The 24,156-nt window shown below is 44.3% G+C and overlaps 1 protein-coding gene across 34 annotated transcripts in view; it reads right to left on the reverse strand.

Moving 5' to 3' along the window:
• The window catches only part of TNS1 (tensin 1), a 310,381-nt gene that overhangs the window by 95,966 nt on the left and 190,259 nt on the right, over window positions 1-24,156 (reverse strand). For 26 of the 34 annotated variants that reach the window (XM_088662773.1, XM_088662769.1, XM_088662757.1 and 23 more), the window contains 5 exons: window positions 18,184-18,225; window positions 4,511-4,560; window positions 2,625-2,796; window positions 1,839-1,889; window positions 80-202 (listed from right to left, as the gene is read on the reverse strand). In XM_088662773.1, coding sequence (XP_088518899.1) covers window positions 80-202; window positions 1,839-1,889; window positions 2,625-2,796; window positions 4,511-4,560; window positions 18,184-18,225 — 438 coding nt within the window. Of the gene's footprint in view, window positions 1-79; window positions 203-1,838; window positions 1,890-2,624; window positions 2,797-4,510; window positions 4,561-12,301; window positions 12,534-18,183; window positions 18,226-24,156 lie in introns of those variants that run through there. The other 8 variants (XM_088662779.1, XM_088662729.1, XM_088662866.1 and 5 more) reach the window with 3 other exon arrangements.

Here is a 24,156-nt window from a genome sequence, read left to right on the forward strand (position 1 = left end):
TATCCTGTCCTTTCCTACTAAGCAGAGGAGGGAACCACATGGAAACTTTGCAGGGAAAACTCCTTCGCTTCTCTCTCACCTTATTATGCAGAACCACCACATTGTGAGGATCAGCATTGAGCCACGTATCCATGGCCTTGCAGATGCTGCATATCTTCTCAAGGGCAGGTGTGTGTAAGTCGGGCCATCCGAAATCCAGCACCTGTGGCAGAAGGAGAGCAGAGGTTTCCAAGCAAGAGGTAGACGAAGAAGAAAGGAAACTGTTAAAGAAGATGGAGATCCCTCCCCTGGTACACTTTTGGTTAGATGTTCCTATTGCACAAAGGTATCCTAGTTTTGAAGACCATTAGGCAGGATGAGGCTAGCCCAATTCAGGCACAAGATTCTGAGGCAGCATGAGAGGACAACAAATTCCCATAGTACTTCATGGCATAATCCACTTTACAGAGTTTTGAGGCTGGGTTTATATGGAAAGTTGGGGAGCTCTGAGCACATTCCTTAAGAACATCTCAAGAGCTTCCAGCAGAACTTTGCAAAGGCCATACTTTGCAAAGGCATACAGAACTACCAATGCTAACAACCTTCATTTGATGAATAATTGACCATCTTACAAAATGTGTGCATAAAGGTAAAGGTAAAGGGACCCCTGACCATTAGGTCCAGTCGTGACCAACTCTGGGGTTGCGCGCTCATCTCGCATTATTGGCCGAGGGAGCCGGCGTATAGCTTCCAGGTCATGTGGCCAGCATGACAAAGCCGCTTCTGGCAAACCAGAGCAGCACATGAAAACGCCGTTTACCTTCCCGCTGTAGCGGTTCCTATTTATCTACTTGCATTTTGACGTGCTTTCGAACTGCTAGGTTGGCAGGAGCTGGGACCAAGCAACGGGAGCTCACCCCGTCACAGGGATTTGAACTGCCAACCTTCTGATCAGCAAGCCCTAGGCTCAGTGGTTTAACCACAGCGCCACCTGGGTCCCTGTGTAATGTGTGCATACTCATATGCTGACTACAAGCATGACTGCCTCTGCAAGGAGCTCACAAGGCAAGACACTATTATCTCAGCCTTGGCTTCTACCCTGCTCTGAAACAGGGGGATATTGACCTACTGTGCAGGGTTGTTCTAAAGATTGCTTAGATGAAGTACTTTGAACACCATCAAAAGCTTATATACGGTAAATGCTAGATTGCATTCAGATCCCAATTTCCAATACTTTTATCTCATCTTTTTGCTTTGCTGTGATTTCTGACCAGTGAAGCTAGAGCCTTTGCTTGCAGAAGGAAACCACTTCCTATCTCTGTCCCAGAAATTTCTAGGAGGTTGCTATTTTCCCCCTGGCTCCCCGCCTGACTACAACTTGCCAACCTAGCGATATCAACCTGCTGCCACTGTCCTTTGATACATGTTGTGGCAAACCTACAACATTAGCTGTTCCTTCAGAGCAGAGAGGCAGGCGAAGTATTTCAGCCCTGTGCCTGGCTTTGGATGGATGAACAGCTTCTTTGGCAACCAAAGACAGCAGCAGCATGGTTGGATTAGTGGACAAAACAAACATGCAGAGAGAAGTACACATACAAAAGGCTTAAGGAGCAGCGCATTAGAGGGAACTCCAAAAAACAGGAACAACTCAGGCAGTCCCCTCTGAGACTAAAGCCTAGAGCCAAAAACTACATACAACTGAGGGGAAGTAGATCTGGGGGTTGAATTGTAGCATGTTTAGGTTCATAGATTTATATACAGTAGCTGGAAGGGACCCTGGGTATCATCGGGAGAGTTTTCTTCCCCAGCCTGTCATAGATATCACCCTTTCCACCAAAAAACATGATTCTCCATCTTACCTTGGAATGGAGCTTGCTGATGTCATGCCTCTTCTCTGACAGGTTAAAAAGCTAGTGGATGGGAAAGAAATAAAGCAGGTTAGATGAGTTGGTTGATGAGGTGGAGGCCCATGGGCAACAATATAATAGGAAACTGAATGGGAGCATCAACTACAAGATACCAAGGCTATGACATGTTTCTCCCCCACCACCACCACAAACACACACATGCACATGTGCTTCCTCTTCCTAGAATTGCAAGCATGAGCTGTAAATCATCATCATCATCATCTCCATGTGCTGCTTAGGCACCCATATATTTCCTGCAATTTACTGGAATGGAAAATGAAATGGATTTGAGAATGAGGTGGGCTTTCGGGATTTTGAAGCCGCCAGCATTACGTTAACAACAAAAATGAGTAGCATTCAACTAAGGTTTGCTCAGAGTAAACCCATTGCCATTAATGAACATAACTAAGTCTACTTTGAGTAAATCCTAGTTGAATACCACCCAGTGGACAGAATCAGCAGTGTTGTCTATGGTGAAAGGGGTTTAGAGATGTTGTGGCACAAAACCACAATGAAATTTTTAAAAGTAGAAATCAGAAAAGAAGGGTTTCATCAATGACCAGGAAAATGAGTTAGGTCTCTAGACCAACTACAAAAGAAAGTCTAGACTTCTTTGATGTATTCGTGGGAAATAGAATACAGCTAACGATGTCTGAATTCCATGCTCACAGAATGCAGTTGCTCCCAGCATTTTTCTGAAGACAGTAAAAATGAATTAAAATATCCCACACTTATTACCAGGTAACTGTCCCCATGCTTGGATTTCAGCATCTGTGCCACCTCCTTCAGGTTGCTAGAGAAGGTCTGCTCCTCCGACAAACTTGCAAAGTTGACTGCAATGATCCGTTCTGTGACATACACCAGGTCCAGTTCACAAGTATCCTCCATGGCCTGGTTTAGGCTCAAGCTCCTAGGGCAAAGAGAAGCAACTAAACCGTCAATGGCAGAGAGGAAAGAACAAAGGTATAAAGATAGGAAAGTCTGTCTATGTAATCTTCCTGTTGAAGTACAATAGGTGCCCACTATCTGCCCTTTCCAGAAACCATTGGACACATTTTTTCCCCAGCAGGCCTTCCCAAAATGGGTCTTTGACATGAGTATCTGTTCTGTATTGTGTTAGTTTTATTTTAAATACATCAGCTGTTTCCCCCCAGTTTTTTTGTTTATTACACATCATCATGACAGAATTGTGTGGAGGGCGATTAATAAATTACTATTATTAGCAGTAATAAATACACAAACTTGTTTCACTTTGCTTCTGCTGACAACTTTAGAGGACATTCACAGGGTGTTTCAAGTGGGCTTCTGAACGTTTTTCAAAGTGCAGTTGTTCCATGGAGATTTTCATTAAATCATCATGTGTGCTTATGAACATTTATCAGGAATAAGGCAATACTGTGGCTCCCAGGAAGAGAGACACCATTCTCAACATTCTCTTTGAGCTTTTCTTTCACTGGAATACTGCGCGGCAGAATATGGTTCCATCGTGCAGGATGACCGGTGCAAAATGCGGAGAATGAAATCTGGGGGTACCCAGAGACTGCAGCAACCAGAGAAACGGCTGTGAGTATAATTCCAACCAAGGAATACAGCACCATGAAGAAGTATTGTTGCATAATGTCTATAAGTGTGTGTGTGTTTGGAGAAGGGGGAGCATTTAAGCCAAACACTGGATATCAGCACTGGCACCATATAACGCAAGCATGGGGCCACACAGAAACACATTTTCCAGTTTTTAACAAGCATCCTGAATCAAGAAACCCTTTGTCCAATTTTTTTTTGTAGATTCATGGGGAAAGTAGAACAAAAACAAGCGCTGCCCTTTTGTGCAGGATGTTAATATGCACCCTGAAAATACTGTTCTGGCAATAACGTAAATAGGGAACAAAAACTGTCATTGCACCCTATTCAAGAGTGAGCCAGTAAGAGCTCTTTCTAAGAAGAAGCATGGGTGCAAATGCAACGGCTGCCTCCAGCATCAGAGGCAACATGCTAGTTACTGGGAGAAAACAGCAGAGGAGAGTGACTGCCCTTTTGGGCTCCCAAGAGACATACTGTTGGCCACTATAGGAAACATGATGCTGAACTAGACAGGCCTTTGGCCTGATCTCTTCATGCTCTTATTATATTCTTAAAGTTACCCCTTTCAGTTCCAGTTACTACACCTTGCCTTTCAGCTGGGAGCCATGCACAACACATCCTAAATTTCTGTGCCTTTAAATGAGAACAAAGCAGTATAACAGCGGATCTGAACACATGAACTAACATGTCAAATAACTATCTGGGGAAAACCCTACCCTTGTTTTTAAAAAGAAAAAGATACTTTCGCAGATAAGTATCTTGAACATGTGTTATCAATTTTAAGCAAGGCAGATCTATCCATGGAAATAATGGAGGCAGTTTTGCATGTCCCTAATTATGAATAGAGCGGTGTAACACAAGAAGAGCCCTGCTGGATCAGGCCACAGGTCCATTTAGACCAGCATCCTGTTCTCACACTGGCCAAGCAGATGCCTGTGGGAAACCTGAACACAGCTGCGCTCCCCCCACTTGTGATTCTTGGTGTTTTGAGTTTCACAAGAAAGACTCTCCATGAAGTACTCTCATCAAACACTGAGCCTTACCTTGAGGGTTTACGTCGTGCCTGGATAATTTTGGGGGACTTTGCAAACACCTAAATAAAAGGAGAGTGACAAAAGGGTGAGAAAGCATGTTACTGCAGTATGTTGCTTCATTGTAGAGTGACACGTTCAACAGCAATGGAAGCAACTGGGTCTCCTTCTGCCTAGCTTATGAGCCTGACCTGATCTGGAAAATATCACTTTAAGGTGACCTGATCAAAGATATTTTCTGCTCCCTTCCCCCCCACAAAATATCCCTGTTATAGACATTTCACAGAAGCTCATTCTGGAACATCTGCATTTAAGGTTCTGGAGTTTCAGTTAGACTGCAACCTCCTCCTTTCCCCACTTCTCAGGTACTGTATTTGAATAGCCTTCAGTACTGCACCCTGCATTCCATCAATGTTTACTTCACTGAAGATCACCAATGGAGCAAATTAAGGATCTTTTTTCCATTTTACAGCTCGGCAAATGAAATCCAGCGCATGCCCCTCAAAAAAAGGAGGGGGGAGTGGGCTTGGCAAGCAAGATACACAAGTTAAATTAATCATTTTTTTACAGTCACTTTCCAATATTGCTCCATGGAAGGAAAAGGATACATCAGATTCATGCCCCAAGAATACTTACAGCTGGCCCAACTTGACCTGGAAGTTAGCTCTGTGCTAAAATGTATTTATATGTCAAAGGCTGATTCCATGAATTCCAGGGCTCCGGGTTAATGGCACAAGGGTCTAAAGTGGGGGTGGCACAATTGGCAGATTGTGCCTCACACCTAGTATGATGGAAGCCAAGGAACTGTATGATGCTTTTCAAGGTTGCAAATGTTCCCTATATTGGCAGCTGTATTGATACGTAAAGTAAGAAGTGGGCTCCAGCATGCTCAGTCATGGCAGATGCTGCCACACACCTCTCAAATGATGCACCATAATCATTTGAGGCAACCAACGTATCTTGTGTTGGTCTCAGTGAAGACTGAAAGGGCTTGCTCCTTCACAAACAGAGCAGCTACTCAGTCTTGGAGGGATGATTTCCACAGGTCTGATCCCATAGCTACTCCCTCTTCAATCAAGGAGCAAGTGCTTTGAGGCAACACACAGATATCTAACAAGCTAACTGGCAGGCTACCTGATAGCACCCTTATTTTCTCTGGACTACCTCTCTAAATCTGTACGGTTGTGACCACCCACAGTTTTGAGAGTATAGCCAGAAGGTACTTTTCATAGCTTGTTGTGGGTTGAAATAAGAACTACGCTTCAGGTCAAGTATCACCACACAGCTCCTCTACTGTAAAGATTATCAAAATTTCAAGACAGAAGAGCCACTGTGAAATCGTAGTGTCTGAAATGAGGAGCATCCACTAGGATCTATGGAGCAGCGATGTGTTATGAAATAAATAAGGAACAATAATTCTTTATTTCCCAACATATCCCCCTGGGCTCCCTCGCCTCCTCCTGTTTTGAAATGAGGGGTGGTGGAAGACATAATTTACTGGTGACAACTGAGCTCTGCAGAGAGTTAAGAGATCCTTTGGCAGTTCAACAGCCTCTCAATACAGCCCAATCCTGACAGCTGTAGTGGTGAAACAAAAGATCATGTAGCACTTATTGGTGGGCAAGGATCTAAGTACAAAAGCTCCATGAGGAAAGAGCAAACAGGGAGATGAAAGCAAACAGGAAGTAAGGAGGCTGGAGAAGAGCTGTGAAATAAGAGTAGACACTATCTTAACCTGCACAGCTAACTGATACATGTAAGGTGAAAGGGCTTTTTTTGTTGGGGCTGTTCTCTGAGCATGTGTTTTCCTAGAGGAAAGAATATCTCATATCAATATGAAAATCTGCTGTTGCTCGGTACCTGTGCATCAGTTTGCATGTTGTAAGTGATAGTCCTGTGTCTCCATCCACAACATTCTTTAAAATTCTACTTATGAAATATCCCATATCCTAATAGCATCGTTACAGGTGCCACATAATACTTGCTCTGCACTTGGAAGAAATAAACCTTTCAGTGTGGCAGCACCTATACTTTAGAAGTCCCTTCCTCTTGAAATCAGGCAGGCACCTTTGTTGTGTTTCCCCAGGGCCTTTCCAGACATGTAAAAGTTGCATATGTTTTATATCTGTTGACTTTACCAACCAATGACACAATCCTCTCGCCATATGGGGGAGCTCTGTGATTGCTCCTGTCACAATCAAGGGCTGTTTAGGATAGAAACAGCCATATGACTCTGCAGAAGCCCAAGGCGAGATATGTCTCTTCCATTCAAGCTCAAGCCTCATGCTCTTTTCCTCTGCAGAGACTCTGCCCCTCCACCAAAAAGAAGGAAAGAAAGATGGAGATAGGGAGTCTATGCATATTGGACAGAGGAGGAGAAAAACCACCTACCCCTTTTCCCTCTGATAATTTTCAAGCTCAAAATCATTCTTGCCCAGTTGTTTTCTTTGGGGGTTTTTTACCCATGGTTTTAACCTATAGTGGAAAAAGTACCCAGGCATTTTTAAAGAGGCTACTATTTGGGACTTTAGCTGTGTTGTTGTTGTTGTTGTTGTTGTTGTTGTTGTTGTTGTATGACGGCTGATATATTGGTTTTCTGATGGGTTATGTTTTGCTTTTATTGAATGTGAAAATTATTTCTAATTGTTCTTATTGTGCACTATCCTGGGATCTGTTTCAATGAAGCCTTAAAAAAAAAGTGATATAGGCATAAGCATAGCCAAGTAAATAAAAACACTTAGCTAACTGACCAATTATGTGGCAGATAGCTCGGTTCTGCTCCCCCAACATTGATCCTCCCCCTGCCCATATAAATCCTGGCTATGCCCATGGATCTGGAGACCCTGTTTCTCATCCTTCACAGGTGAAAGAGCAGACTGCTTCACCTGCAGTGCTACACAGCCCAGGCTGATTTTGCTTCTTCTACTTTAGCAGAGGGAAAGGAGCACAGAGCACCACACAATGCCTTGACTGCAGTTTGAATTCCTTGGTCCTACTAGCAGAGATAATTGGCTAATTAGCAGCCGGGGTTTACAAATACATGGGGGGATCAAGGCCCTAACAAGGATCATTAGGAGACTATTTATCAAGCTGGACAGAACAAAAGCCACCAGGGATTGAAGAGGAGGAGAACTGCAGGAAGTAATTTAAAGGCTGTGTTGAGTTTCATTTTCTCAAAAGTCAGTCAAGATAATAGCAGCGGCTTGGAAGGCTGGTGGACTAGATGCAAGGCCAGTTTTACTGCACAAGCACATAGGCTGCAGTCACTACCATGAAGATACGGAAGAGCCCTTTTCCAGTCAAGGTATTTGCTCCAATTCAATGACAGTAAATTTCCACAGGACGGAATCTGCTAAACTTCGTCACATCTGTTCAGTTAAGACAGGTCAGGGCTTCTGTCCATCACTGAAGGTAAGAAAAGCTATGGGGTGCTAGGATCACCTATAATTTATCTGTGGTGTCAAGGGAATATCTGCTAGGCAGGTTTTCAGGCACTGTCTTGCCACAGCTATGTCAGCGTTGTGGCAGGACAAACTGTTCTAGGGCTGAATATTATCATGTTCAGAAGACAGAATTTAAATGTTCCCAAGGTTAGATCACGGCTGCCTATGGGGATGGCTTTAGTACATGTACTGCATATCAGCACCATGGACAACTGTGGGGTGTGTATGAGGAAAAGTGTTCACCACACATGTTTAATGCGCATCATTTCTGTGCAAGCTGTAAATAGCTTCATTCACTCCACTATCACCTGAAACTAGTAATTTAGATCTCAGTGTTGCCAAGTGTAGCATTCCAGAAAACGAATCACAACCACTCCTTTTAACAAATGACCTGCCGGTTAACCGACTTCTATTAGATGGAGAATTGGCTTAGTTTTGGACAATACATTAGTGTTTAGTTCACCTTCTATATACACACACTGGGTTGCTCTAACTGGGGAGCCCCAAAGGTATGTTCTCCATTTGACACATATGGCTATTTTCCCCAAACCACACCCACCTTCCCCACACCTGGCATTATAGGTGACATCAGGTGTGGTATAGGCAGAGGCACAGCTGGTGGGCAGATCCCAGCAGAAAGCAGGACCGAACTCTCTGCCCATCGGCTGATGCATGGGGATGTTTTCCTCTGTCTGAATCCTCCACAAGGCAGATTTGAACCCCCTGCCCCTCAGTGGATGCACAGGGGCCAAAAGGGTAACCAACCCAGACCAATTGTGCAATAGCCATTGTTTCTTCATGTGTAAGATGCTGCACACTACAGAGAAGTGAAATAGTCTGTGTTCACAAACAGGGCATGCAGTCTTGATAAACCTTTTTAATCGAGGGGTTCATTAATTGGGGAGGGGCTAGAAAGTGCAGATAGATTATGAAAGCAGACTTTGCCCTAACTAACGTAAGGGGGGTTATGTTGCCTTAGATGGCTAAATTTGCTTGCAGCGTCAGAATTTTGGAAAGGTGAGAATAGAACACACTAACCTTCGCTACGGTAAAGGTAAAGAGACCCCTGACCATTAGGTCCAGTCGCGGACGACTCTGGGGTTGCGGCACTCATCTCGTGTTACTGGCCGAGGGAGCCAGCGTACAGCTTCCAGGTCATGTGGCCAGCATAACTAAGCCGTTTCTGGCAAACCAGAGCAGTGCACAGAAATGCCGTTTACCTTCCCACTGGAGCGGTACCTATTTATCTACTTGCACTTTGACGTGCTTTCGAACTGCTAGGTTGGCAGGTACTACTGATATATTGTTCTAAGATGATATCCTAACTACTTTTCCAAGATTTTCCAGGATATTAAAAAGACACAATTTCAAAGTACCCAGAATAACTGGAAAGACTAGTTTGGTACGCACACACACACACACACACACACACACACACACACACACACTGAACAATCAGTGTAAAGGACAACCACCATATAAATCTGGCCTGTTTGGCTCAGTGTTACATGCAAGTGAGGGCAAAGTCATGCCGGAGCATGCTACAGAACTTTGGATGCAGGGAATTTAACAGCCCCATTATAACTACTGTATATTGGAGCAGCCCAGCAATAAGGTTTACAGAGCAGAAAACATCGCACTATGCAACAAAAAGGTCTTCCCCAAGCCATTAGAACTGAACTCTGGCTCGCCTTGGCTTGGGCCTTGATGGAACAGAACGCCAGGAGGAAATGTGTGAGTTGTACGAGCAGGAAGCTTCTATTTGTGCACCATTCCCATGGCCTCAAAAATTCCATATGTGCTCGATTTGTTTGGTGACTTTGTGACCTCATCTGAAACACTAAGTGGGGGTTCTAATTAAAGAAAGATCTGACTGAGAGGAAAATATACATTCACACCTTGTTTGTTTTAGTATCTTCAGTTTAAAGCATTTGTTAAAGGTTTTAGTAAATAAAACTCTTGTCCCAAGGTGGCTCCACACTCCCGTGCCCATGGTGAGTTTGCAGAGCTCAGATCTGATCACCTACTTCTAAAACAGCTGCTGAATTATAGGGTCCCAGTAATGGAAATGCCAATTGAGGGAACAAGCACAAAGCAGCATGCTGAACCTAAAGATGGTCATTATGGGTTTGTCTTTGACTACATGTGTTATACCAGAGAGGTGGGGAAGTTCTGGCCTGTAGGCTATATTTGGCCCAGCAAAGGTCCCAATTTGGCCTGCAAGGCCACTTTCCTTGGCCATTAGGTGTGCCCACCTACATCACACCTAATGTCATATCTACTGTCTGGTATGGGGCACGTACAGATTCATCTACATCAGCTCTTCGCTGAAGTTCCCCATTCAGAACATGACTGTATGGCTGATCCCCACAGAAAACAGGGTTGAGGCTCCTGCCCCTTCAACTGATGGGCAGTGAGTTCAAGCCTGCTCAGTTGGCTTCGCAGCTGAGTTCCCCGTGGAGAACTTGATCACACAGTTAATCCCAACAGAAAGCAGTTTTGCCCGCCTATTCTTGGTGATTGGGAAGCGCTAAGTACAGAGCTTGCAAAGCACTTTGCACAGTGATTCCCAAACACTCAACAGCTAGCTCAGGCATAGGCAAACTCGGCCCTCCAGATGTTTTGGGACTACAACTCCCATCATCCCTGACAACTGGTCCTGTTAGCTAGGGGTGATGGGAGTCGATGGTGTCCCACGCATCTGTCAAAGTGGATCTGTAGAGGGTAGGGGCAGATAAGGATCTGGCCCACCAAGCAAAAATGGTGGCCCACCGCTAGTGCAGCTGACCCACTCCTGAAACAATTCAGATCTCTAACATCCAGTGAGAAATTCAGATGAAGACAATTTTAGAAGGCAGTCAGAAGTCTCCCATCCTCTCTCCCACATGCACTCCTGCAAAATTATCCTCCACACATATGCAGACACAGAGGAGGAACCATTCACCCTCATACACATTCACACAGAGAGACACAGAAAACTAACACACACACAATAAAACACACATACACATTAGCAAACTCCCTCAAATGCACATACACGTTTAAACCACCTGTCCCATGTAGAAAAATTTTACACACGCCATACACACAACCTAACCAGACTAGGAATTGAATCTTACTTCAACACTGGTAAAAGGACAGTGTCCTTTACCACACCTGAAGCAGCAGGCTAGCGTAAGGGGTGCAGGTTAGCCCACAAAGCACAGACAGTTCTGCCCTCCAACAGCTCACCATCACTTTCACTTTCCCCTCCTCAGTATCTGCTGCCTGAGATAGGGCGGTTCTGTTTATATCTCAGGAGGGAAGGTATGTACTTTTGCTTTGAGGGGGGGGGGTCCCTGCTTTGGCTAAAGACAAAAGCACATCTAGGTTACTGTGCAGCCTCCCCTCAGCCAAGTGGATTCATGCAGGCAGGGTGGCATGCAGGTATCATCACACATTAATGGCTTGGCTTCAAGTGGCTGCACATGCCATTTGTAGGCACTGAAATGTCTCCAGGAAGTGCTCTTAAAGCTGATAAGCTGCCATTGTCTGTACCTGCCTTAATGGCTAAAACCGACACACACACGCACAGTGCATAACTTGTCCTTGCCTCAGCTCCCATTTATTACAACTGGTTAACTCTGAAACCTTATTCCTTTATATGCACACAGTGGATTCTCAACAAAAGAGAAGTCCAAGCAACATACCTGGATGCTGGATATAACTGCCAAAAGAATATTTTTAAGGCATTACTTGGCAGTGTGGGGGAGGTGCCGCCTCACACAGGCATTAAATGAAAAGTTTTACGCTGAATAACTTTGTCATTCTCCATCAGATCCCTATGAAATTCAGTTACTGACTACACCACAAAACAAGTAGATTCTCAGTGCCAAATAAATTTCGTATAGATTGGAAAAACCATTTTGATTATATGAGGTTTGGGATATTCAGACGTTAAAGTGATAATAAAACCTTGAAACACCATACTTCCCCCCTTTTGGTATCATCCGTAGACATGAGAACAAATTACTCCTGGCTCGTTGAGCCAGCTGGCTGTGATGAAGGGAGAAAGCAAGCTGCATACTGAACCAGATCTGGATTTTCTTCCATCAAAGCAGCACTCCATGATGCTGCTCAAAAGAGATGAGCGCTAGAACCATGTGCATGCAGTAACTGTAGTTGTTGTTGTTCACAAAACTCGTATAAAGATCTGATCCAAAGATTCCATCCTGCCCAGAGAGAACAGAGCTCAAGGCAAATCCCTATTTGGAGATGTTTAACTAATCCCCACCCTATTCCTATGTGCAAATCCAATTACAAGGCTTGGCATCTCCACCACAGCACACACACACCCCTCCAACCCTAAACAAAGGCTTACCTTCGGGAGAGTAGCAGTTTTCCTAATCCATTTCCAGGGCATGGTGCCCACTCTTTCTTAAATCTCTCTCCAGAGCAATCCCTCTCTCCTCCCCAGAGCCTCAATCCAAGGAAGTCCACAAGAATAAAGGGACGGTGTTTGATTAAAGAGTGGCACAAGCCTGGCACGCAGCGGGCACCATGTTTGGCATGGTCAGTCTCTGGCACTGCCGTTGGGTCCCTGTGGCTCACGATGCAACACACTAACCACAAAGAGCTCTCCTGTTGTTGTTACTGCTGGTGGAAATGGAGCCCCACCTCTTCCTGAAACGCTCTCCCCAACACACACACACCACGAGGAAGAGTCAGGCAGATATCAGCTGATAGGAATAACAGCTTCCAGGCAAATTAAATGCTCAGAAAGCACCCTATCCAGAATTCAGGACCAGGCGGGAAAATGAAAGTGACAAATGATCCTTTTTAAAGGCTGACACCCCACTTATTCTAGAGTGTTGCCCTCAATATCACCACCTTCTTTACTGTTCAACACACACCTTGCTTCCGTTTCTATGCCAGCCTGTCGCAGCAAAAGCAACAAGGCTTTAGTAACCAAGGTCTGTGCTGCAGAATATGAGCCTGACAGCTGGATTCATAGAGAATTAAAAAATGGAAATTGGGGTTTTTTCTTGTCTGGATTAATGATGTACAAATCTTCAAAACATGAAGGTTCTTAAAAAGGTCATCATGTAGGAGTGTTCCTCAGAACCCAAAGAAAATTCATCAGGGGTTCTTCAACAAGGATCAATACAAGCAGGATTTCCTTAAAAGTAGTTTGCGTATTGCCACTACCAATCATCCCTAATGCATGCTGCTGCTGGAGAGTGCTAGGTGCATTTTGGAGAGCATTTTGACACCCAAGGCTGCAATGATGCCCAAAGCGTCCTGGACATACACCTCTGAGGTGTATGGGGGGGAATTCACTCTAGTTATCATTCCATCAGCGCAAACATTTCTGCTTCCCAGGCAGAACAGCCTGCCCTCTCCTCTCTTCATTTGCTGTTCTGGGGAGTTCTCCTGACCCTTTAGAGTGGATCTGGTGGGCACAGGGAGATTGTCTGGAGAGGAGAGGGGGATGCCCTGTTGCACTAGCAGGAGCTTCTGTTAGCATTCTGGGTTAGCTGGATCCCGGCCCATATGCCCTACAACATGCTCCCTGAATCTTTTAGAGCCCACAGGCATTCTCAGGCTGATAGGCAATGCTTCTTGCCCCACAAGCGAGCATGGGAAGACTCTCCTGAAACTAGAAATTTTGAGAATCGCTTGTTGTGTGCCACCCTTCCCCCTGTTTCCACTACTGCAGTCATACAATGAGAGCTGGGAAAGAAAATGGGAAAGAAGGCATGTTATGGTTCCAATAGTAATTGACTTCTTTCTTATGCTTCCAGTTCCTGCACCTGTAATTCTTCAGATGTTGCTGAACTACAGCTTCCACCATCCCTGGCCATGGGTTGTGCTGGTTGGGGCTGTTGGATGTCCAGCAATATCTGGAGGGCTACAGATTCTCCACCTCTGCTCTAAATGAACACACATATCTAGATCATGGCTACTTCTCAAACATCCAGTTTCATACAATTGTTATGTTGCTTTCATCCATGCAGCAGCACTTTTTTTTAACCATGAATAACTATAGAAGAATTACAAGAATGTATAAACTCAACCTTAGGCAAATTTAACTGACAGCAGGCATTGGGGAAAGGAGAGAGAGAGCGCAAGAAAGCGTCCCCACCATTCTGCCTCCATCAGATGGTAGGGTTGCTGCAAGCAGGAACTCGGTCTTTTCTGTTGTGATTTTTTGGGGAAATCTAGTTTTAGGAACCATAAAACCATTTCTATTCTGCACAAGAACTGTGAGGTGCTGTTATTTTATCTGGATGCCACCAGCATTATGTTGCTCCTGGTTTGTTTGTTATTTGATTGTTGTGCTGAATTGGTTCTGGGGTTGTTGTTTTTATAAAAGGTTCATGTATTGATGAAGCTTTCTAGCTGAACTTGAGTCCACTCTTAAGCAGTAAATTTAACTCATTCCATAGTGAAGTTAATTCCTTTAAAAGTTGCCTGGGCCCCATTTGGGGTGATCTCCCCACTGCTCCAAGCAGCTGCATGTACCCATGCCATTCATGGCAATATTGAATCTCTTGGGAAATACTTTTCAAGGATTGGGTGAGGCGGGTTGCAGAATAGAGGAGGAAAATGGAAGTTTCCTTGCATCAACCCCGTGATGTGACACTTCTTATGACCCAAGCCACTTTTATTGCACAATGCAGGTGATTATTGGTAGTAGCCGGGAAGCTGTCCTTCAGGAAGAACTTTTGTCCAGCACCACTGATTTTCTCAGTGAGGAATACCCCAAAAGCTTTCCCGGTATATAGTCTGAAATTCACTGTATAAATATGTGAAGGAAGAAGAAGAAGAAGAAGAAGAAGAAGAAGAAGAAGAAGAAGAAGAAGAAGAAGAAGAAGAAGAAGAAGAAGAAGAAGTTTGGCTGGTAATAAAATAAATAAATACATCCCCCATATTCCACTGATGGCCCACTGAAGGGAACAACATTAAGTACTGCATGTAAAATTACGACAGTCTGAAAATCCTCGAAGACATCCTTGTCTCTTCCAAGAGATCACTGATAAGCAAAGAGTGTCATGGTAATGAAGAGGTGCTCAACTGCAGGGAGAGGCCTCTATCAGTGTTTATGCATGTAATGGAAAAAAGGGACAGTGCCAGAAGAATCTTGTTTTCCTAAGCACACAGAAGCCTTGTTCAGTTCAAATCCACATGATTTGATTTCAGCTTTCCTAATTGTTAAGAATTTCGACTGGATGGCCAAGGAGGGAGCAACCCATCTCGTGAGCAGCTGCCAGGTCACCTCCACTTTCCCCAGGCAATGGGGATTGAAGGTCCTGAGGTGCCAAGGCAACCACAAAGGATTGGCTGGATCTATCTGGAGAGGCATCCAATGCCACCCTGTCATAAGGAGGGACAACCCTTTGTGGTTGCGAGATTGGCTTGAGCACACATTCCATCTAGCCTAGTATTCCCGGCATCTTTTGCTAGGTGCTTTAGGTGGGTGTCTGAGCCAAAAGGGCAGGGGGAGAAAATCCTCTTTGGAAAACAAACATGGAAGACCCAGGAAGAGTCTCTTCATACCTCTGTTGTTTGAACAAAAGCCATTCGGCTTGGGGCAAGAGGTTTTGCATACATCCTAAAATAATAACAGTTTTGTTTCCAGAAATTCCTTGAATCTCATAAAACTTCCATCCTATCAGAGCAGATGTCATATTTCTAAAGATTATCCATTTCTCTTTTCATGTTTCAAAACATCTGAAGTAGAGGATCACAGATTGCAATGTCTAAATCTGGTGATTAGGAGAATGGTTTCTTGCAATTTAACTAATCACAGAAGTAGTCTGTGCAACCTTTTGTGACTCCCTACTTCAGACACTGCAGCACACAAACAAGTAGACCACCCATGAGGACAGTTATTTACAGGGGTTTAGCAAACTGGCTAACTTCAAAAAAATACCAGTTTTTCCATACTTTTTGATACTGAGTCCTTTAGGGTTGGTCTGTTTCAATTGTACTGTATGTAGACAGAAGAGGGTGACTTGGACTTTCAAACAGAACAAATGTAAAAGAACACAAACACACACAAAGCACAGAGCAAAGGGACAAAAAAAAATTAAACAAATTATTCCGATAACAATGCAATGAAATTACCCTAATGAGTTTCAAACTGAGTTTCTCTTCATCAGAGCAACAAATTTAATGGACACCACAGTGGCAATAGCTGACAAGTCTGCCTTTGTCACTTCTAGTCTGTTGGCAAGTGCCTTGCACTATAGCTTACCGCTGAGTATATTAAATTTGTTCCCTGATCAACAGCTCTTGTGATTCCAATGCATTGGATAATATTGTCAATAGAAAAAAAATATTTTGTGGATTTCTACTATACTTTTTTATGTTCGTGAACTGGTGTACCCCTTCCTCTGTTTCATACACTAATGGAGCACACAGGCAGAAGCTCCATGGGATCAGACATCTCACAACTGCACAACTGCACACAGAACAAGTCCCCGCCTTCTTAAAAACTACAAACAGAACTCCTGAGAAAAGACCACACATTTATCCTCAATGCTTCAGAACATGACTTTTATTTTGGGGGTTTGCAAGGAAGTTTTTATTTGGCATTCCTCAACTGCCTTTTAAAAAACAGTGTTGTGGGAGATAAGAAGAAAAGCTGTTTTCTGACATTTCTCAAGGTTGTTTATTTCCTCCAGAAGTTTTATTTTGCCTTTCCTTATTTGTTTTTATTATTATTGTACACAGGATATGTTGCCATCATCTTTTCAGTATCTCTCTCTCAGCAGATGTTTTTGCACTCTTTAGATGCGGGCTCGCTACTGTTCTCAATCCCTGAACATACCTGCTAGTCAGCTATCAATGGTTTTCCAGGTGTGAGGGGGGGCTCACTATGGAGGCACAAGCAGCTGACACGAGAAACTCAAGCTCTTCCCACCAAGTCAAGCCATGGCTTAGCAGGCATCCCCAAACTTCGGCCCTCCAGATGTTTTGGACTACAATTCCCATCATCCCTGACCACTGGCTCTGTTAGCTAGGGATCATGGGAGTTGTAGGCCAAAACATCTGGAGGGCCACAGTTTGGGGATGCCTGGCTTAAAGTGTGAATGCATAAGTGTGGGGGGTCCTGGAGAGGAGAGTGCAACTGCTTTGCTCTTCCTCTAGTCCTCCTGCTGCAGCTGTACTGGTGCGAGCTGAGCCATGGTTTGGCTTAACGTGTTGCCTGAACTCAGACTTGTGGTTTGTCTTGCTCCAGACAAATCACAAGTCATAGCCAAGGCTTGTTCTTGGTTTACAGCTCATAGTTTGTCTGGAGTGAGGCAAACCATTAATCCAGATTCAGATGGCATCCTGAGGCAAACCATGGCTTAGCTCACAGCAATGCAGCAGCAGCAGCAGGACTGCAGGAGGAGCAAAACAACGATTGCCTCTTCAGAGTCCTAGTTTGGCTAAGCATTATATGCAAACAGAGTCAGCGTGCCTTTTGATGAGTCACGATCCATCACAACAACATCATCCATCAATCACTGCAGTTCAGGAAGCTGTGCACCTTATGCTGCATTTGAGCCTACTGAATTGGTCTCACTATTCATTTGCAACATATAAATATCACAACTCAACATGCCGAGTTCAAAACATGCCTGTCCTTTGGAAATGTAGCTTATGTTTAATAGATTACTGTGTTTTATTTTTCTGTTGGAAGCCGCCCAGAGTGGCTGGGGAAACCCAGCCAGATGGGCGGGGTATAAATAAAAAATTATTATTATTATTATTATTATTATTATTATTTAGTTGGTTTTAAACAAGGCCATGTTACTTTAATGTAGAATTAAACACAGGGGCTGCTAGAGCGGTTTTTGAACTGGGCTCAATAAGACTCACTATGCCAAAGTTCATTTTCTGAATCTATTTCGTAAATCATGCCATGTGTAACTGTTTAGCAATTGTTCTTATGAACTTGATACTTGACTACAAGACGGCTTGCATTCTGTTTACAGACCAGAGCAAGCCTCTGCTTGAAATCAGATGAAATGCAGTTGCTAAATAGGTAAGAGACATAGTAGGCTACAAGGAGGTCCGAATAGGAAAGGTTGTGGGAAGCTGAGATTTGCAGGGAGATCATGGACAGGAGGATTAAGAAGCTGCAGAGAAGTAAATGGGAAGACACATGACAAGGAGCAGAACCACTGCACACAAGGCAACGGGATTCCCTTGGGACATCCCCCCTCCTAAATGTTCTTGGCTGCAGCAGAGGCAAATCATATCACTTACCGGGGTTTCTAAGTGCTTCGCAGGACTTTCCTCAGTGGATGGCTGTATAGGAGAGACAGACAGAGAAAGCATGAAGGCTTAGCATAAGTTCAAAGTTCCCCCACTTATTTATAGTACTAAGCTGCACATTCCCAGGCAATGTTCAAAAATTCTACTTCCTTCTCAAAACTGAGGGAAAAGATTCAAGAGGTCCCTGGAAGGTGGGCCAGACTTCTCAGTTTGTGACAAAGTTGAATTTTAATGGGCAGAGAGGAAGTTAATGTTTAGTGCACAACAAATCACTTGGAGAACCATTTTTAAATTGTGATTAACCAGAGAGATCTACATTGCTATGCTAACCGTAAATAAGCATTTTGTCACCGTTCTAATTCTGTGTTTTCTTGTAGCCCAGGGCCTGGCTCAAGACATTTTGCTGCCTGAGGCAAAAGGCAAGGTGGCAAACAGACACCACAATTCCACCTACGGAGAATAACATTCAACATTGGCAAAGGGACGGTGCACCTAGGGGCTGCTGGCTCACTTAGGGGGCACTGGGGGAGACGGCATGGCATGCATATCTCTGCCCACCAATACCTTACTCCCAGTATCTGCTGCCTGAGGTGGTTGCCTCACTCTGCCCAACTGTAGAGCTGGCCCTTTTTAGACTATTCTTAGTCAGCTCCCTTTCCTCCTTCAATGCACCACAATACTGCTTCTTCTCTCTCTGCACAACCATGTCTCCCTTCTGTGTTAAACCTTGCTCCTATACAGCTGCAAATAAAAGTGCAATATACAATGTGACACTAGACGGCGATAGTGAGCCTTATGGAAAATTCAATGTATTGTTAAAAACGCTTTTGAAAAAAAGCATATCCCAAATGGATTTTTTTTAAATATGTGTGTAGATTCCACCTCTGCCCACTTATTTCAAGTTTTCCCCCTCCCTACCCCCATCATCTTGCACCCTATCTATTTCAATAGCCTCAACCTCACATTTTTCTGCATCTTCATATGTATCACATAGAAGGGTCATAGCCCTTTTAAAAGTCACAAGGAAAATCCACATTTTTATTTGCAAATATTCATTTTTCATATTGCAAATGTTGACGTTGGAGCTAGGCATTGGAGAAGGGGGTTGCCAAAAGAAAAAATATGGGAGTAATAGCTGATGCCAGTTCCCTGAATCACAGCGTTTGGCCAAACAGTCTTGAGTTTTCCTCTACAACCTGCCAATTTTTCTAGGTAACTTACATGTAGTAAGCTCTGTTCTTGAGGGTTGAGTGATTACCATGCGGGCTTTTTCAATTATGGAGCTCATTCTGCATAATTCTATCTCTAGGCAAATCATCTGGGTGGGTTCCCTTCAGACTCTTAGAAGAGAATTTAGGACCATCTAGTTTTAAGATATTTTAGAGATCTCTAAGTGAACCATTTTATTTTATTTTTATTCCTTGAAATTTTATTTGATTCTCCTTGTAATTTGACATATTTTTTACTACAAAAGTTGGCAATAACAGCTGGCTTTTTAGTGAACTTTTTAGTTTTGTTTTAATGTTAATATTTTAAATGGATTTGATTGTGAACCATCTTGAGGACCTTATTGTGCCAAAGCCAGTATACAAATTGAATAAATGGGCAAATTAATAAATTTATCCTTCAAAAAAAAAGGCCTCTGTAGGAAAAACACATTTGCCTTGGTTCCTTGCACAGAACGATGTTAAATGTTCCATACATAATTCAATTAGCAACCTGAGCTTTGATCACACAGAAAAGCAAGGGAGTCCAGTTCATCTCTTGAATCAGCTGTAAAAGCTGGTGCTTCCCCCTCTCCCCTCACCCCATCTCCTTCTGAATTTATGTAAACAGAAGCAGCAAAGCTCACTGCCACTGGAGGTAGATGTGTCTCTGCAAGCCAGCCGTCATGAAACACCATCCATGCCTAAGGCGGTTTGGATGCATACAAGGGACCCCTGTTTTCTGTGGTTTGTGTGTTGTTCTTCCAGAGTACTGGTTAAGATTGCTTTGCTGTAAATATTAAAAATAAGACCTCTAGCATATTAGTCATGGCAGCAGTTCAAGGCAACACTCGGTATCTCAAAGTATCATATGTCGTGTACTAATTATGCATCTTTTTAAAGATATTGCTCATAGCTTTTTTATTGACAAGTTGTTTTGAAGGAGTTCAGGGTTTCCTGCTTAGCTGAACATATATCTTCTGTAGCAAAATCTCCTGATCTGTGTGCATGATTCACATTTCTGAAGAGTATTTTAGCTTACATCTGCAAGAATGCACCAGACTGGCCATATGATTCATGGCCGTCCTCCGTATAATTGAAGTCTTTCTCTTACAAGGAGCAGACCTAATTCAGAGATGAGGAACATCCCATGCCTATTTGACCCAACATGGCCATCTCACATCTCTGTGTAACCAAGGCACTTCCATACAAATGAGAAACAGACAAGAAACACAGCCGCATGGCAGGCCTGGAAGGGAAGGGAACACCCATCTCAGAAGAGGACGAATATTCGCTAAAGGCAACGTGCTTCCTGAGCAACATGGGTTCTGCATGGCTGTTGTTTTAAGGGAAGACATTTCCTTCACCTAGCTTGGGAAGTCTTCGCTGGCAAGGAGGAGATATAAATCTTCCCCATTGGCAACTCCTCGTGCCTACCAGCCAAGGAACTCGGAGCATGCCACATTCTGCATCTGCACAATGGTGCCATTGCGGAGAGTCCTTGGGTTCCTGGCAAATGTACAGGTCTCCTCTTAGGCAGCCCTTCAGGAGAAGGCTGGCTCCTAGCACACCGCACAGCTTCCTTGACAAACCCACAATAACGGTCCCAAGGAGACCAGAGCATGTGCCTTCCACAGATAAACTTCCCTGGCCAGCCTAGGAAGCTCTCTTGGGGACCTATGCATGCCGTGTTTACCATCCAAATATGCCAGTGTGTGCACAGAGATTAATCTGTGTACGGAGATAATAAGCAGCAGACCACTTGTGAAAAGAAACTTGCAGAGCAGCTGGCAGCAAAGGAGCACAGAAGCAGATAGACGAAATGCTCTGTTTTGACGAGGGGGGCTAGATTTGTGAAGAGGCATGTATATGGCTTGGCAGGGATCTGTGCAGGTACCTACATGAGGCCACCTCTAACTGCTCCCTTGGCTTGCTGCCAGTGCATATGGGTGCAACACTGAATAGCCCAAGAAGATAGGGCTCTGTATGCCAGCAAGCCAGTTACCCAAGCAAGTTGCTTTTGGCAAAGGATCACAGGGCATTTGAAGGTCTCCAGACCTTGGTATGCCAGCCAAAGAACAGAGGCGTGCGTATCAAGACTTACCAAATTGGAACAATAACGGGAATCGAGAGCAGAGTTTGGTCTAGCCCTGCCATTTGTAATTCCAGCAAGGGATCATGAGACAGCTGTGTTGTGCTTTATCCCTAGCATCTGATAATCAAAGATATACTGCCTCTGAACACAGATGCTCTGTTTAACTGCTGGAGCTAAGACAAGAGCCATTTATCATTAGGCACAGCTTGTGACTTTCCAGAGGAATGTGGGCGGCTACTGCTGGAGACAGGAATCCACATGTCTTGCCCACCCGTGGCAGTCAATGAAATGATGTGCTCCTCTCCAAAGGGGCAGGGTCCCAGAAGGGGCAGGTGTAGGAATAAGCCCCCATTCTCCCCCCCCCCCAGCTCCAAGCTGGAGAGGGTGATGGAGGCTCATCCCAGTTACAGGAAACTTAAAGAGGTGTTCTATACATGTCCATGGCCAAATATGATGAGCCCAGTCCTCTTGCCTAATCAGAGTGGGGCTGGGGGCTTGTCCCTGTTGTGCTCAGCTTCAAAGGTCCTCTGAGCACCTAATAAGCCCACTCTCCATCCCAGCTAAGAGACTGGGGGGTGGGGGTGGACTGGGAGCTTGTCCCTGTCACACTGAGCTTTGTGCTTGACAGAGGTGGGGGAAGGAGGAATACTCACCATGGGAACCATGACAAGAGAATTTGTGGAATTTGATGACATTATACCGCTGGTGAAGATGGCTGTTTTTATAGTACAACCCTCTTGAATCTACAGGAGCCCCTGATCCAGCAATGCTATATACTAAAACACCATTAGAACTATGGCTGTTAAGAAGAGGCCTGCTGGATCAGGCCAATGGCTCATTGAGTCCAGCATCCTGTTCTCACAGTGGCCAACCAGATGCTTATGGGAAACTCACAAGTGAGAACTGAGCACAACCTCCTGCCCTGTGGTTTCCAGCAACTGGTAACTGATAACAACGCTGAAATCCACCCATCCTTGGCTCAAAATACAAACCCTGCAGACATATAATGCTTGCCTTAAATGCAAAATGAGTATTACAGACTGGGCTCTTTTCATGTGAGCTAAAGCAGAACTCCTCCCTTGCTTGCTCCCATTCCCACTTTGCTGCTGCAGCTGCTCTGGTGACAACAGGAAGGCCTGTTCCCCGCTTCCCGGTACCTGAAAGAAAGGTTGCTATGGCAGCATCTCAGGTGAAAGGGACTCTGGGAAATATAGTTGGTACTGTGGGGAAAAGTGCATTTCCTAGGCACCCCGGTGCTCAGGAAGCTGTAATAGTAATGTTCATTGTGTAGGAGTACCAGGTGTGTGTGTGTGTGACTCACATGACACTGGCAAAGAACTGGCAGATGTTCCACAAGAAAAGGAGGCCAAGTGGGGCAGCGGTTATGGGGCATTTGGAAACTCAGGCAGGGGAAAGAGAATAGGTTTTTCTGCAAGTTCTGCAATGCTCTGTGTTACTGCCACCCCCCAATCTAAAGCAAGCCTGGGGGAGGTTGCCCATTACTAGTCACAGCTTTCGTAACTAGAGAACAAGAAACATCTATGAAAAGGAGGGCAGGGCCTCCTTCCCTTGATACTTGTTTATGTCAGCACAGATGGAACATGCTGACTGTTTTTGCACAGAGAGCTTCTTTTGGAATTCCTTGCTCCTCTTTCACGGCAACTTAGGGCTTTGCAAAGCTTTGATCCAGAGTGCCCTGCTGCCTGTCTCCCTAACAGCTTCTGACTTACCATTAAAAGATTTCCAGGGGAAAGGAAGAGACAAAAATAAAGATTTGGGCAATGACGACAAAGCCCAAGAACCATCTGCTAGAGCGATTTGTGTTGTGCTGGGAAGGCAATGCCAAGTGCTCCAAGACACAGAAACTGCATACCGTCAGCCATGTCTGGCAGCAGGAGGACCATTCCAAGAAAGGGGAAGGGCATAGGAGAAGCGAGAACTCTGTGCACCTATTGGAGATGTAGACAAATCTTTCAGCTTGCATTTGGTGAGATGCTGTGAGTTTGCAATGGAACCAGATGCCTGATGTCACCCAATGGATAAAATGCTTACATGGCACAAGACTGTAGCCATGCAAGTTGAGAGGTATTGCTAAGGCCAATTATGAAGCCTCTACACTGGGGCTCTGAAAAGGTTGGATAAGTATATCTGCATCTAATCTACATTTTCCCAGGTCCTCAGACTATGTACAGACTGTGCATTCTGCATGACTTTCTTCAGTTACAGAATATGCAAGACAGTGTACCTTAATTCCTTTATGCACTCCTACTTTAGTGCTAAACTGAAGTTGTCACACCAATCATCCCTCAATTCCTCATCATTTTCCTTACTTCAAAGAAGCCTGATTTTTATTTTTATTTTATTTTTTGTAAGCAGGTTTGTTGTGCCAAATCCACTTTAATTGTCTATGCCAAATCTGGAAGCATTGCCCGATTTATTCTTCCTGAGGCAATTGCATACCAGCCCTGCAGTTACCAAATTCGTAGCCCACCATCACTGTGATTTCCAGTTTCCCCATTTGGTGAAATGGTCCCTGCCACTAAAGGGTGTGCCTCTGTTTTAAATGTGAGCGCACCAAAAAAAGAGTTGCATTCGTGGAATGGAAAATGTTAGCCTCTGCAATCCCAAGTAAGAAGAGTAGGAAGATTCCTTTTTGCCTTCAGA

Source organism: Zootoca vivipara, chromosome 1, assembly GCF_965207765.1.
Source record: "Zootoca vivipara chromosome 1, rZooViv2.hap1.1, whole genome shotgun sequence".
Lineage (NCBI taxonomy): Eukaryota > Metazoa > Chordata > Lepidosauria > Squamata > Lacertidae > Zootoca > Zootoca vivipara.